Here is a 15693-nt window from a genome sequence, read left to right as displayed (position 1 = left end):
CAGACTACTGGCTGCTGCCTGTGGGCGGGATACGACTCACGATTCTGTGCTCGAGATTGGCCACTGGCCGTGTACAGTAACGACGCTGATTGGTCCAAATTTATCTATGGACTACATACTCAGCCAATCACGTCCTCAATATGTTATTAGTACAGTATTTAGTGTTTTTATCATATAAAGAGCATGTAGCCGCACTGTTGGACTCTATTTAGCACCAAAATAAATATTACAACTTACAACTAATGAGAACTTGTAAATAACTTAATGACATTATTATTCAGACAATCTTTTTGTCAGTTCAAATACAGGGGTAATCCAAATGACGGAGGCTATAGTGAAAGGCTATGGATGGATAATCAACAGCCAAGACCACCTCCTGCACCATTTACTGGAAAGGCAGTAAAGAACTTTCCCTAACATCCGTTTCAGCTCCACAGAAAATTTTTACCACCTCATACCACAAAACCTGTATTTATTAGTTGTTTTACTTATTAAGCTCCTTACTGCATTCAGTTTAGATTTTTTTCCCCCCATTTTGTTCTGCTTTCTATTTAACTGACAACATTACAAGACATAGGTCTAATGCTATGACAATATATCCTGTTGTTTTTATGGAGCCATTTTACTTTAAGCTATTTTTTCCATACGTTGCGTTTAATGTTTTGGCCACTGTGACACAAAAATTCCTCAAGTATAACCCAACCGGTTTATCCCAGCCTCACTTAGTGCACTATACACTAACCCAGGACCTTTTTGCTTTGAAGTGACAGTGCTAAACACTGCAGCAGCATGCCTGTTTATCCAATTTGTCAAGCTGTTTCTGATTCCCCTTTTGTATATAACTGCAAAATGAATATCTTTTGATCAAACAAAAGGGCATATTTATATGAATCAACTTTGAGCAGTCTTGTCCTTGCTTCACCTACTTTCCTCATTTCCATGTTTCTGTTAATAAAACTGCACATAAGGGCATCTAAGGACTCATCTCAAACTCCTTGTATGCTTAAACATACTTGGCCAGTGAATGTGCGTGGTGAGACGGTTGGTCATCGGCTGTTTTTCCAGTGGCAGAACCTCACTCTCAAACTTCAGGCCAGCTCCAGATGACAAAACCTCATTATTCCACGACAACTGGCCAAACTACATCTGTTTAGAAAGATTGCGCGATAAAAGTGAAAGCTCAAGAGAAGCGTCCAACTTGGAGCGGGATTGTTTGTGTGTCAGCTTTTGTTTAGAAAATCAGGATGCCCAAAATCTATTGTTTAGGTTTTTCTTTTTTTTGTTGTTTTTCTTGCATCCATCTTCCTGAATGCACCAATTCTGTGGGAGTTCCCATGGGAGAATAATGTGCGACTCAATGCACAGATCAAGTGAGCACGTGACAGAAAACCCACGCCATCTGTGTCTATGAAACATGATAATGTAAAAATAAACCATTTAAACGTATTGAAAACACCCCCATTCAGCAGCACTTTAATTTGTCAGTAAGAATTTATTTAAAAGGGCAAACACAAGAAACACTGAAAGAATGAAATTCCAGCCACTCTGTTTTTCGGGACGCTACACGACTCGCCAATTTGTCAGCTCCACTCCAAAACGGTTCACAAAAGGACACGGAGACCTATAAAACCTCCCACACCAGGAAAAAGATCCTGGTGAAATGGTGAAAGCAGCATACAGTAGCTCCTATGCCCCACCACTACCACCACCTCCTCCTCCTCACCACTCCATGACTAAGTGATTTAGCCAGCTCTAGAGCAGACCGCCTCTCACTTACAATGCCTCCCTGGGTTAGTGACTGTGCGGGGAGGGTGGCAGAGAAAGCCCGTTTACAATGTGGTTTACACAGCAGCAGCAGCAGCAGCAGCCCCCCCCCCCCGAACACACACACACACACAGCGCCCATCCTTGGATTGATGTGTGGTATGCATAGTTTTCGGGTGCAATTTGGACACCAGGGGGAGAGAAAGAAAGAAAGGGCAAGTGCGTGTGCACAGGGTGCAGGAGGGGGTGTGCAAGGCTCGGGCTGTCTGTTCTCTCGCCCTCTCTTTGAGTCAATAGTGTTCCGGCAGCTGAGGTTCTTTATGAGGGGAACAATCTGGAGGGTCTTGTCAGAGTGCCGAGCAGCTGCTGTTTTCTGGGGTGCTTCTTTCATGGACCACAGGCCTGGAGTGGGCTGGTGAATAAAGACGCACCCTCCCCACCCAACACCACCCCTGCCTTCTCCAATTCCTCGTCCTCCCCACCCCACCCCGTACCGCCCTCCACAATGCCAGATGAAGAGTGGCACAGAGGAACATGAAGAGAGCAAGAAGACTGTTATTGTGTGCTAAACTCCACTCCGTCACCCGGGGTACCGTCCTTCACCCCGAACAATGCTTTGATGAGGTATGTGAAAATCCTTTTGTAACACAGACGTTATACAGTACAGCGTATTAAAACAAGAGCCACCAAATGTAGCTCAGACATATTGGCACCTGTGATCACATCTTTACATTCTGATGTGTGACTGGAAAACAGTTTTTTGTTGTTTTTTTTTTTTTAAGAGCTCACTATAAAACCAGTTTCCTGATTCAGGCTAGACTGGAAGAGGCTGAATGCAGAAGCCTCGTGTTTGATTTTCATTAGCAGAACATTGAGCGTGCATTCGCTCCCTTTTGGCCATTGATTCAATTAGTCAGATCAGTCACACACACACTGCCTCCCTTCTTAATATAGGGCTCAGTTACAATGTTACATTCACTAGACTATATAACTTAACAACATTTCATTCTATTGAAGCAGCCACTTTAGAGAAGGACACCGCTGACACCCTTTGTCCCTCGCCCAGTTGTCGGGTGATGGTTGCAGAGGTGAACCTGCTGGTGTTTGGCCTCAGTTCCTGACAGGCATCTCCCATTTAGCTGCTGTCTGAAGGCACCAGATTCCCTGTAGTGTCCAGCTGCATGCATTTACACGTACAAGCCGACACCGGGCACTCTGTGTGGTCTCTGTAACGCACATATGAAGGTCAGTTAAAACAAAACATGCAGATGAGTGTACAAAAACCTGAGGTTTGTGCAGTTCTCTGCCCAGAGAAAACAGAAGAGCACAGCACGCAGGTGTACTTCCAGCTTCCTGGATTTTTGATTATGAACCTGCAGTTTGTAGGTATGTGGAACAAATTTCTGTAATTTTACGCTTAAATTTAATTTTAAATAAAAGGAGCAAAAACACTCCAAGTGGTATTGCTACACTATCTGTCCAGCACTACATTTGTAGCTGGAGATAACAGCAGGCAACCTTCTGAGGGAAACTGGAGAATTAGCTTCTTAAAGCAGGACACCGTTATGACATCTTGACTATCCTGTACACAACAAATCAGCCACAACATTAAAACCCCCTGTCTAATACTGCAGGTCTCCCTCAAGCAGCTAAAACACCTCTGGCTGGTCAGGAAATTAACTCTACACCACTAGGACTGTCCCGTGGTGGCTTACACACAGACTTCAGCAGCAGAGCCTGTGGGTTGCAGGGTGGAGACCTTCATGAATCAGGCTGGTTTCAGCACATCCAGTAAATATGCATCCAAGAGTTTTGCCGTGGGTTCTTTCTTGCAAAGAATGTTTTTGTAGTGAAGTAAAGCCGAGTGTTAAAAAACAATAAAAATTAAACTGTATACTGCAGCCACTGTTTGTGCATCTCATGTGTGCTATTTTGATCTTTGTTCTTTTTGGTGCTTCTTTCTGTTCATGGTCAACTCTGCCAAGGTTCCCTTTCTTGTTACAGCCAACCTTTTAACCAAGCAGCTTTTTACCTACCCGCCGCATCATTGCGGCCAGGCTGTGTAGCTGTTGGTCAATGGAAATGTGTTCGAGTAGCCTCCGTGTTTGGTGAATTTCAACAATCTTTCTCAGCGCGTAACCAAAATGTTACGCTAAGAGTCAAGAAAATCTGGCTTCTGGTGCAATACAAGTTTTATTTTTAAATGATTTCGTTCAAACATGAGTGCATGCACGGGCTTGACCCTGAGTATCTACGACACCCGTTACAAAGTGAACTGCTTAGGTCATTAGTTAGTAGGTTCAGGCACCAGACTGGCTCTTACAGGCATTCTCAGCTGGAACAGCCATCCCCCTCAGATCAGGTCATCTACCTCCCTCACTGTATTCAAATCTCAACTGAAACCACACTGTTTCTCATTTTTAGTTTGGTCTAATTAATAACTGTTTTCTTCTGAGTCTTAATTCTGTTCCATTATAGTCTGTTTTCTAAGTTGTTCTTAGGTTAACCGTCTTTTTTTGTTTGTCTTTTGAGCTGACTTGAATGACTGGTTTTTAAAATCACTTGCTTTGCAACACTTTGATCAATGCCTGTTGTGTAAATATGCTATATAAATTGACCTGAATTGACCAAAATGCTGCATAACTTTCAGCATCTTTCTGATTTTTGCTACTTGACTTTTTTCACTTTGATTATGCAAAAGTGCTTCATACGACACAAGACAAAATAAAATTTTTTGCTGAAAAACTTTAAGAGTAGTTGTTTCAAGATTATTTATTCATCATTTTTGTCTCAGAATAAAAAAAATCCAATGAATGGTTAAAACATGAACTTCAGCAGTGACCATATTTCGATGCGTCTGAAAATTTTCTGAGCACATGCATTCCTCCTACCTGAACCAGCTGAGCATGTGGCCAGCATGGCCACCGTGTCGACAGTTGTGACACCAGGTGAACCAGTTGTTAAACTGAGCCAGTTTGTTCTCCATCGTCAAGTCCACTTTTTCATCTGACTTACCAGTTCCTGCAAAAAAAAAAAAAAAAAAAAAAAAGTAAAATTTTAATCTTGCAGTGTTGCCATTATGAGCAATAAGGAGAATGGGCTCGACACTAAATGTCCAGGTGCTACCTGCGCTTAAATGCAGATCAAAGTCCACACATTACCCCAGGTAAATGCTCAGTTAAGCGTTACAGCCACTTAAGCTGCTCCAAGATGTGTGCCTGTTACTGGAAATATCAGCTGAGCATCTGTCCACATATTCTAGTTTACCTTGGCAATTGGAAACAGGTGTGCCCATGTTCATGAGGCAGAGGGCACAGCGCGGCAGTGGTTTCCTGCAGCCAGGGCAACTGGTTACTTTTGACTTGGTGGGTGAGCCGCTCACACCATACTGGGTGAAGCTGCGGCCTTGGTGAGGCATTGCAGAGCAGCTGTAGGAGATGGACTTCCCACAGAAGTTGCAGCTCACGAACACCTGCCAAAGAACAAACACAAAGGTCGGCTGATAAGAACGGTGAACATGAAGGTAAAACCAACAGCCACATGCTGACCAGCTGTCTGGATTTTATTTTTAAGGAAGAGCGAGATAAGTACTTGATAATGCTGCAATAATCCCCAACAGGCATAACTGCGATTATTGGAATTTCAGCAAAGCAATTAAGTGCTGTGAGTACTCTAGGTTTTAGCTTACGCATAATCACATATTAAAAAAAACATTTAATAGCAGGCTTTATTAAAAAATAAAGCTACCAATATGGAGTATGTATAGTGTCTAGAAGAGATTTCTCCAATGCAAGAGAAGAAAAACAGCACAGATCACTGACTGTCCCACCAGGTTTCATGACAAGAAACTGAGAGGAGAGCTGTGGGTGTTATGAGCTTGGCACAAACTCTGCTTGTACTATAATAAACAGTACAAGCATCCTACCTTCATATAAGGGTAGTTGTACATAATACAGTAAAGAAACAACACAGACTGCTTTGAGTGTGCAGGTGCTGGATCTCATCAGCGCCTGGAGTGTGTCACTTTATGACAAGGCACTTTAACGTTGTTTTACAGAGAGAATAAACACGCATGTATCAAACTTAACCTCTAAACTATTACAGCTACCATTTTCAAAAACAAGTATTTAGAGATCCATCATTGTTGTGTACTCTCAAAAAAAAAGGTGAAAAATGGTGTCATAAACAAAGAGGACAACTTAAACTCCAGATCTGGGCTGTAAACTAAACAGCATAACTGTACAGTGATGAAACACATCAATACTGGTGTTAATATTGGCATTTGAATCAAATTTATAAAAGCTGGCATTTCAGGGGTTGAAAATAGCTCAACACACTTGTGGATGACCCCTTTTACTACCACAGGGGTCACCGGTGACCCCTGTGGTAGTAAAAGGGCCATCATTTAAATCCTAAACATCTCAAAGTGATAAGATTGAATCAACTGACTGTAAACTTCTTCATATAGAAATCTGTAAAATCCAAACACCAGAATGCAGCGAGGACACAGAAGTGACAGAATCAGCAGTTCCTGCAATGGCCACTTGGGGCTGCTCCAAAAAGCACATCAATCTGCTCAGAGTTACAGAAAAGCCTGCAAAGCCTGGTCTCTGTGGGTAGTTTCCCCCATTGCAGCGACTGTATGGTAGGAGTTTTTTTTTTTTTATTTAACGTTAAAGAGAAAAGTTAAAGTACGGTTTAAAGTCAGGGGAATGGCTACTTTTTCCTGACAGGCGTGTCAACACTGGGAGCCGTAGCTTATCATGGTCTACTGAGCATCACCTTCGCTAAGCTCCAGTTCTGATGAGTCCAAAACCAAGGAGTGATGTCACTGTGGTTACTTCCATCTTTAGATTAGATTAGATTCAACTCATTGTCATTGTGCGCACAAGGCACACAACGAAATGATGGTTCCAGATCACTCATCCAGCATCTGGGGTCATGCAGCCAGAGACCGGCGCTACCGTTAGGCAATGTGGTTTAAGTGTCTTGCCCAAGGACACAACGCAGCGCAGGGACAGGGGCTCAAACCTGCAACCTTCCAGCTGCAAGGTGAGCGCCTACCCACTGCACCACTGCCACTTATACATACAGTCTATATTAAGACGTTGGTTCTGTGATTTTGATTATCATAGAAGCACCACTTTACCACATTCCCTTCACACCTCAATGCACAGTTGGATGTGCCCCCCCCAGGTTTTTAGCATATTTCAGAATTATGCAGCAGGTGGTTGGACCCAAAGTGGGGGTGAAGACACACTAATATCATTTCAGTAAATTGAATTAATAAAATAAAAAAAAATCTTCCTGCCAACATTCATTACCTGAGCCAGTGGTTTGGAGCTGGGGTCCATCTTGCCTCTGTGGATATCAAACTCAGCTCGTTTGTGCCAGAATCTCCAAGCATCTAACAGGTTCCGGTAATTTTCAATCCAGCACTGAACTCGAGGGTCTTTCAACACTTCACCTGGGAAGCCCTGTTCAAAGAGATTCTTCAGACACTTAGAGCACATTTCAGCTTCACTGTGGGTTCTGCTTGAGAAGACAGTCTTACAATTTCTTCTCATCCCTACCAGTCAAATATGTAGGTTTGTATATGCATGTGAGGTACGGCATTTCTGCAGGTGTATGCAGCGTTTGTCTTTTCACCAACAGGTTAGAACATGAAAATAAAATGCAACAAACCACGAGCGTTGTCCTACATAAAGAGTTACAGACTAGTTCAACCACTTTGATGTCTTTAGTGTTACTTTAACAGAAGAAAGTGCACACCAGTAAGCAGCTCCACTGAGCCTGTTACTTTTTATTGTTACAGTAGGTGTTACCCGCGAACGTTCACAAACGAAGAGGCAAGTTTTAGCATGTGCGCTGATCTTTCCAAGGGTAAGGTCGGTCAGACAGCTCCTTTCCCTTTCTTTGATGTACTCTAGTGTTTCTTTAATGAAGGGAGTAGTTCACAACAGCCAGAATGAGAAAATTAGAATGAGACCAGCACAGTTTTTACACAGGTGCTGCCTCCAATATGTTCTATCCAGTCAGCTTCCTCGTCTAACGGAGTGGAGTATTTGCATGCGGTTTGTCTGAGAGAAGAAAAGTCAAGGAAAAAAATCCGGCTTGCAGCTCTGAAGTCTGCAATTCTGGATGTTTTTGTATTTATAATCAGTGTTTCTCAAACAATAAATTTTGCGAGAGCGGGACATCCAGATATTTTTAAAAAGGCTGCACAGGTGTCATTGCTGGTGTCATTGGTAGCTCACTTGTGCCTTCTTAAAGACTTTTTTTTTCCTGTGCAATAGAATAAAACTATCTATGATTGATTTACTAGACAATCCCCTTGTTTTTATTTTCAAAGTTCAGTCACTGCTAACCTTCTTGCTCTGGAAAGCCTGCTTTGAGCTGGAGGGCCACTTTAACCAGTCCTGCAGCTCAGCTGGTTGACATACAGCCGCATAAAGCTCACTAAGAACGAACATCGCCAGCTGCAGTCCAAAAAAGGTGAAATTGAAGTTTTCTCACAAAGTGCTTGGCAATTAAACTATGTGCAAACTTAAAACTTATAAAACACGATTTAATTAATTTAAGAAAGCAAGTGTACCGCCTTTCACAGCACACAAAAAAACAGAACGTAAATCTGTGGTAAATACGGGTCACTCTATCTGATGTATATGTGCATACATGTGTATTTTGCTGTGTGCTTTTGTGAGTGTATTATTTGTCTGTAACCACTGCCGACTGAGCTGCTGCCCATCTTGGTCAGGACACTCTTCCAAAAGAGACTGAATCTCATATGCCCTGTCCTTTCTAAGCAGATTTGGTGTGTAAGTGTAACACATTTTTATATTTTTACCTTCAGCATGCAGAAGCTGGCAGTCTGTACATCTCCAGTTCGGTCCACATAGCTCTCCATAAGATCCACGCCATCTTTAGTTAGCCCGGTCAGCAGAATGCCCTCCAGGTTGCCCGCCTCCTTCATCTCATGGGTTAGTTTGTCGATGTATCGTGGCAGCTGCAGCAGAGATCCAGAGTTAGCAAACTGGGCACAGATGCTGCTCCGCAAAGAACAATACATTCAGGACACATCTGCTGCTGAAAGCTTCACTTTACCTGTGCATCGTTGAGAAACATACAGGCAAAGGCTACTCGGTCTCTCACAGCCACACTGCTCTCATACTGAAACACAAACAAAGAATCACATCTTCTCTTTGAATGCGTGTCTCTCTATCTCCGTCTGGGGGAATAGGCTTCAATATATTAGCTGCTTCTTTAAACTGGCTCAGAAAACTCTGCTCATGACCCTGTTCTGACCCAAAGTTCTGTGAGAAACAAATCATCTGTGACAAATAATCGATTCTCAAAGTAAAGATGGTAAGAAACAAAGTCAAAGTGACTGACTAAATCCTCTTATCACTTTCTGCCAGGAAAAGGTCTAAAGACATAAATAACAGTGAGAGCAGCCAGAGGCCAGAATCTGAGCAGCTGCAGGAGGAAAAAGCAGAAACAGACGCTCTGTTCTGGGCACAGGCTCCTTTTCATAGAGGTGTTTTATGACGGAAACGTAAAACATATCTTTTCCTGTGCACCTGAGGATTTTCCCACTAAAGACCACTGTAGTATTACTTGAGTATTCATCACTGTGTTAAGAATGCCTGACCCCTTTTATGAAGTGGGAACAAAGGGGCCACTGTTAAGTGAGAAAAGAGTTCTAATAAAAAGTTGTTTTTTTTTTCTAGCTTTCAAAAGTACGTGGTATTAAAGCGATCCAATACCAGCACGCCATCGTAGGCTCCGGGCTCACTGGTGAGAAAGGCAAACATGATGCAGAGGTAGGGGTTCTTCAGCTGCAGCCTCAGAGAGCTGCACATCTCCCTCCACAGGGACGACTTTTCGTCAGTGTAGCCTGACAGAGCCATGGCAACCACATTCAGGTTCAGGTCACCTGTGAGTAACATGAAGTGAGAGAAGCAGATTTATTTACAGTCCCGAGTCTTCACTCTGAGAGCAGCACATCTGAAAATGAAGCCAGAATAATGTTGGAAAAATCAGGTCAGAATATTTTCCACAGTTGTCTTTTCTCACATGTAGCACACAGCAGGAAATAATCTGCTTCAGACACATCCTCACTACTGGAAATATTCAGGGCACAAATGGACATCACAGAGATTCTGTACTAGAAAGCTGGCAGGTTAAGACCATTTAATCTCCGATGTAGTTCTCATATGCATTTATATCAGGCAACTCTAGCTCAGGGCTCTTCAACTCCAGGCCTTGAGAGCCCCTGTCCTGCAGGTTTTAGATGTGTCTCTGCTTCAACACACCTGAGTCAAATATAGAAGTTATTAGCAGGACTCTGGAGAACTTGAGTGCATACCGAGGAGGTAATTCAGCTATTTGATTCAGGTGTGTTGGATCAGGGACACATCTAAAACCTGCAGGACACCGGGCCACGAGGCCTGGAGTTGAAGAGCCCTGCTCGAGATAAACTCAGGCCTGCAGTGCAGGTGTCAAAAAAAGGTTATGGCACCTGTTCAAGCTGATGTATTTTATTGCTTGGTTAACAAAAAAAAAAAAAAAAAAAGTGTGCTACTTTGTTTTAAGGTTAACCTACATTACAAAACAGCTCCATTTCCATACAGTAGGTTTAACTTAAATGTAAATGTAAATTTCTGCAAAATAAAGAACTTTTAATGACTCTGCCTGCAGAATGAAGTGCTGCAATAAACCCTAACAGAAATCTCTATACAGCACAGTTTTTATTACATATTATTACCTCCTGATATACGACCGGGTGAGGCTCGGAAAATACCTAACCGAACTAATCCAGTAAAACAAAATGTTTGTTTAAGATTGTACATTGGAATCAATACACTGTAAGTCAGAGCTGCAACGCTGTAACTGCCGGGATGAATCTGTTGACACATCTTATCTAATGAATCACCCCGTCAGTCTTGCTCGGGAAACACTCGTTAGAGCACACAACAGAAAAATGTTTGACCTATATTGGTGGAATTTTTTTCTTAGCTAAGATGTATGTGAACAGCAGCTTTCTCTCTCTCCATTTTTATTAAACCTCTGAAAAGCACTGTGTGAGAAACATTTATGAAATTCCAACTTTTTTCAAAGACTTTTCTTTCATTTCGTTGGCTTGATGTTGAACATCAATTTCATCAGTAAATAATGTCTCATAATTAGTTCTAACACAGATTAAGTCAAGACAAAGGCAATGGAAATACTATAAAAGAGCTTAAAGCTTGAAGACTACTGTGATAAGTATTTTTTTCACTATTTACTTACATTTTAAAGACCAAATGATTAACTTATTATTGATATGAGAGAACATTACATATATTCTAGCATAATAAGTGCAATTATGTGTCCTATCTAAAATATCCATCCTTACATCAAACGTACTTTCTCTCCCCCTCTCACCCCTCAAAGGTCTCACCTTTCTCTGCCGTGGCTCCCTTGTTGAGGATCTGGATTGCCCGGCGGATATCCAGGTTGAACAGAGCGACGGCAGCCGCCCGCTCCCACTCGTGATCCTGCTCCAGTGATCGCAGGAAGGTCTCCACGTCTGTGTCAGTCCCCCTGCTGACCCAGCCACAGAGCCGCAGGGCAAGGCAGCGCTCCTCGCTGTGGTACCGCGGTACATCCGTCTGCCGGTCGGAGCCGCTCCAGCACCTGCGGCTTTCTGTTGTCCCTTGTTGATCACGAAGACGAACACAAGAAGTCAGTTTTCAGTGTATGAAATTTCAAATTAAAAAACATAAGTACTTTGAAGTGTCCCGTGGTTCAGTCAGTTTTGTTTGTTTGTTTTTTACCTGAGGTTGTCTTGACAATGTTCTTAATCCCAGAATAAACCACAGACTGTACGTTCCCCTGCAGTTTCAGCTCCATATCCTCCGCACACTGTTTCATAAGTGATACTTACATAGGAATTGTAACAGATATTGCAGTCCATACAAAATAATAAAGGCATGTAACAGGGCAACTACAACATTAATCATTGCTAATATGTGTAAGTGGAGAAATTCATATATTTTTACCACTGGTATAAATCACTTTCACTGTCTGCAGTGACTGTATGTCCCACCAGGGGGGGCTACCCCACATTTTAATCTGTCATCTTCTGAGGATGTTTAAAAGTACACAATATGTTGATAGGCCATCGAAAATTATGCAAACCCTAATAAATCAGTGAGTCAACAATAACATCCAGTTTGACAGTTTGAGAGTGTTTTTAGGACCCTTACTGAAAACCCTCTCATATTTTTGCACACTAAATTCTAAGCTTGGCAGTCTTAATATGTTTAATTTGGACTTCTTTACTGAACTGATTTAAAGGTTACATTCTAAAATAATAATTTACTTTATAAAGTCCTTAGAGAAGAAAGGTCAAAACAGTTCAGCCATTTTTGAAGATTAATTGATTTAAAAACAGTTAACTGCCAAATGAGTAACTGATTAATAAGTAATAAGTGATTTTTTCCAAGTAGAAATGGCAGAAATTTAATGATTACAGGCACTAATGTGCTACTTTTTCTTGTCACGCTTCATAGTTAAAGCAAGTCTATTGCTATTGGTTAGACAAAACATTACATGTTTAATTGTCCCTTTTTGCCAATATGCTATGCCTCAGTTGTATTTGATGATTATATTTGCAAGACCTAATGTGTAGAAAGACTTACTGGATTTTGTCTACCTTTCCCACTGAAGAGCACCTGTCAGCTCCCCCATCAGAGCACCTCCCTCCTGCTTTGTAAACTAATGAAAATAATCTGCTCTGCACAGTTTCAGCTGTTTTTCCCGCTCACATTCATAAAAATGCATTATCAATAAGCCATTACACAGGTATTTCCACCACTTTCATCTGAAAGGATATAGAACAGATCAAACCATAAACACTTAAGCTGGAGATCCTTCCCGCCCGCCAGGAGATGGTTCCTCCACACCTGGACGGTATCATGCCCGTACCTGGACTGAGCCCTTTCCCTCATCTTAGTGGCAATGTCTTTCTCAATCATCCTCTCCACTTCCTCAGCTGAATCTTCAACACACTCATACAAATGTCTACCACAAGCCCACATGAGTGAGGTGGTGGAGCTCCATGCCAGTGAGATGCGTTCAAACACGGTGAAGTCGGTCATAACACGGTTGGCTGCCGATACCACCACCATGCGATTCTGGGAGGACGGGTGCCAGGCAAAGCTGCCGATCTGGCTTTCACAGGGCTGCACGCTCCGCTCGATGATGGTGGGCTCCGTCTCATCGCCGATGGGCGTGGGAGTGTGCTGCATGTCGTACAGGCGGATAATGTTGCTGTCACGTGTCAGTGTGGCCAGCAGGCCAGTACGTGTTGGGCACCATGCCACCTGAGAATAAAAGGCAGATCTGTATCAGCTACTGTTTTATCAGGTTTAAAGGTTTCTACTGTATAAGAATGTGCTGATTGTGAAATCCTGAGCTAAGACTGATGTTCAAAATAACAATTTGTCCTTTTTTGGAACCTTAATCTTGTTTTTGATTTTATTTATTCCCTCTTGCTCTCATTTAAATTAAATAATGACTCATGATAAAAAATAACTAAAGCATTTAAAAGTATTTCAGCATGTCATCACTCTATTTTTGAACATTTAGTCAGTATAAAATTGACGAGTCACAAACAAGCAAACAAGAATCTGATTTTTCCAATAGGCCAGGGGTTCTCAAACTGTGGGGTATTGAGCAAGAGGCATGGAATGGCCAGGGGTCATTCCCTGATGAATCAGTCAACCACCTGACCACCTGATTTTTGAACCCTCATAACTTTAAAGTCACATAAAATTTTAAGGGCTAAAAAAACATATTTAAGCTCTGTTAAAAACTGCAACCAAGTCAACTTTACAGTCACTTAATATCATCGTTTTGGTTCCTCAAGTAAGTAGATTCTCAAATTTAGTGTTAAAAAATGTGTCTTTATCAGGATTTTTTTTTTACACCGAACAGAATAACCATCCAGGGTAGTAATGCTTGTTTCCGTTACTCTAAATCAGAGAACATTAAATTAAAACAAGGTTCTGTCATGTTTACCTTTTCACTAAAATTTAATTTATGGCAGTTTTAAATGTTAGTAAATGATAAAAATTTGATGTAAGGCATGCCAAAAAGGTTTGTGATGAACTGCAGAAGGCTGAGAGTCAACATGGCCAATACTGGCCAGTATATCAGAGCCTCCTTATCACTATGTGTACTAATTTAAAAGTGTGTTTCTTTAAAACAAACACCACTCTACCTTAGTGAGTGGTTTGGGCTGCTCTGTCAACGTGAGCACAGGCTTCTCAAATTTCCTCAGATCCCAAATGGCCACCTGCCCTTCGAAGAAGGAGGCCACACGGTCGTGGAAGTGCGGGTCGACTGTCACCCCTTGGATGGCCTTCGTATTTACAAACGTTTTCTGGCTCGTGTTTCTCAGGTCAAATATCGCCAGGTTCCTGTGCATGCCCGCCAGCAGGAGCTTCGGGTCACGGAGCAGCCAGCAAAGGGACAGGCAAGCATCGTTCTGGCCTAACTCATATAACGGCTTGGTCACCACTGTGCTTGAGTCCAGATCCACCGAGAGACGAATCTTCTCAGCTGCTACACTGGTCTCTGGGGACAACTTGCTGCTAATGTCCCATATGAGGACAGAGAAATCTGCCCTGTGCTTGTCCAGCCCAGCAGCCAACAAGTTGCTGTCCACAGGGTTCCAAGCTAAAGTGTTGCACTGACGGGCATGTTTGGGCACAAACTCTTTCCCCACCAGCTCTTTGCATGCAGAGTTGTGGCTCTGGCCCAAGCTGGTGAGCACAACTCTGCCGTTAGCTTGGCCAACAGCAAGTAAACACTCGGGCTCATGTTTGGGGTACCAGGCCACACATTTCATATATGGTGTGTCAGAGTTGATGGCCAGTAAAGTAGCAGCAGTTTCCTCGGAGAGTGGGAGGGTGCCAGCCTTCGTTTCCGCGCTGCCCACAGGTCCTATGCGGTACAGGCCCAATTCCGAGTCGCAGATGACGTAGCGGTCCGGATGGTGGGGGGACCACAGAATGTCGGGCTTGGAGCCGCTCATGATTCAGAAGAAGCCAGCAGGTTTTCAGGATAGTTTAACTTCTCCAGCCTGGAAATATGACAGGTTATCACACATGAGCACATGAATAAAGACCAGAAACACCGCATAAATATTACACACCTCGTCTTAGTGCGGTGGACGCGGGGTGAACAACAGACAGCTCTGAGAAATCTCATTAACGTGTTAAAGTAATGATGAAATTAACTAAAGCGTCAATATAATCTGAGCGCTGTGTGGAAACTTGCCACTATCCGCTCGAATTCAAAGCCGGCTTGTTATAAAGCTGCTGGGAGCAGTTATAGTACTACTTCTAAGTTTGTTGGCGTGCTAGTTAAACTAAGCTAATGCTAACAAGTAAAGGGCGAGCGCAAACGAGACCGTTTCGCTCGCGCCACTTTATCCAGCAGTCGAAAACATCTGTTTGAGCACTTCAAGAAGAGGTTTTACTTACACAAACACAACAGAGACGGCTTAAACGAGCGCACGAGATACGGTTTGACATACACATGTCGACCAGGGACAACCTGGAGCCAAAGCGGATGTTATGTGTTACACCAAAACACGTTCGTGTTGTTAACGACGTCAGCTATTTCAAGTTCCGTTCAGGATGCGGTTTACCAGCAGAGGGTGCCAAGTGAATAAAAAAGAGAAAAGAAGACAACAAAATCCGTCAACTTCATTTCGTATATAATAAAAATGCATATATTTAAGCAATAAGACTACTTGAGTTGTCAGACTGGCGATATTATTTAAATTAGGTCAATATCTCTGCATGAGTATCATACTACTACAACTCATCTGCTTTTCACATTAGTGGGGGAGAGTGGAAAAGGCAAGCGATCTCA

General features: G+C 42.6%; 1 protein-coding gene across 1 annotated transcript; it reads right to left on the bottom strand.

Annotated features, from left to right (window-relative positions):
• Positions 1-1489: 1489 nt before the first annotated feature.
• mios (missing oocyte, meiosis regulator, homolog (Drosophila)) lies at positions 1490-15427 on the bottom strand. The gene is made up of 12 exons (XM_030750920.1): positions 15300-15427; positions 14033-14896; positions 12644-13133; positions 11583-11681; positions 11207-11461; positions 9531-9700; positions 8869-8934; positions 8612-8770; positions 7089-7241; positions 5032-5236; positions 4656-4785; positions 1490-2990 (listed from the first exon to the last, which is right to left on the bottom strand). Exons 2-12 carry the CDS (start codon positions 14846-14848, stop codon positions 2900-2902), a joined length of 2634 nt encoding a protein of 877 aa, XP_030606780.1. The 5' UTR covers positions 14849-14896; positions 15300-15427; the 3' UTR covers positions 1490-2899.
• Positions 15428-15693: the final 266 nt, after the last annotated feature.

The sequence above is a fragment of the Archocentrus centrarchus genome, chromosome 16 (genome assembly GCF_007364275.1).
Source record: "Archocentrus centrarchus isolate MPI-CPG fArcCen1 chromosome 16, fArcCen1, whole genome shotgun sequence".
Taxonomy (NCBI): Eukaryota; Metazoa; Chordata; class Actinopteri; order Cichliformes; family Cichlidae; genus Archocentrus; species Archocentrus centrarchus.
This window is presented reverse-complemented; position numbering and strand designations above follow the sequence as displayed.

Excerpts from the sequence above, each read along its gene's own strand:
- mios (XM_030750920.1), bottom strand. The coding sequence starts at position 14,848 with ATGAGCGGCTCCAAGCCCGACATTCTGTGGTCCCCCCACCATCCGGAC. Across the intron at positions 8,771-8,868 it reads TGTTTCTCAACGATGCACAG|CTGCCACGATACATCGACAA; the intron begins GTAAAGTGAAGC and ends TCTCTGCTGCAG. Across the intron at positions 4,786-5,031 it reads ACCTGTTTCCAATTGCCAAG|GAACTGGTAAGTCAGATGAA; the intron begins GTAAACTAGAAT and ends TTTTTTTTGCAG.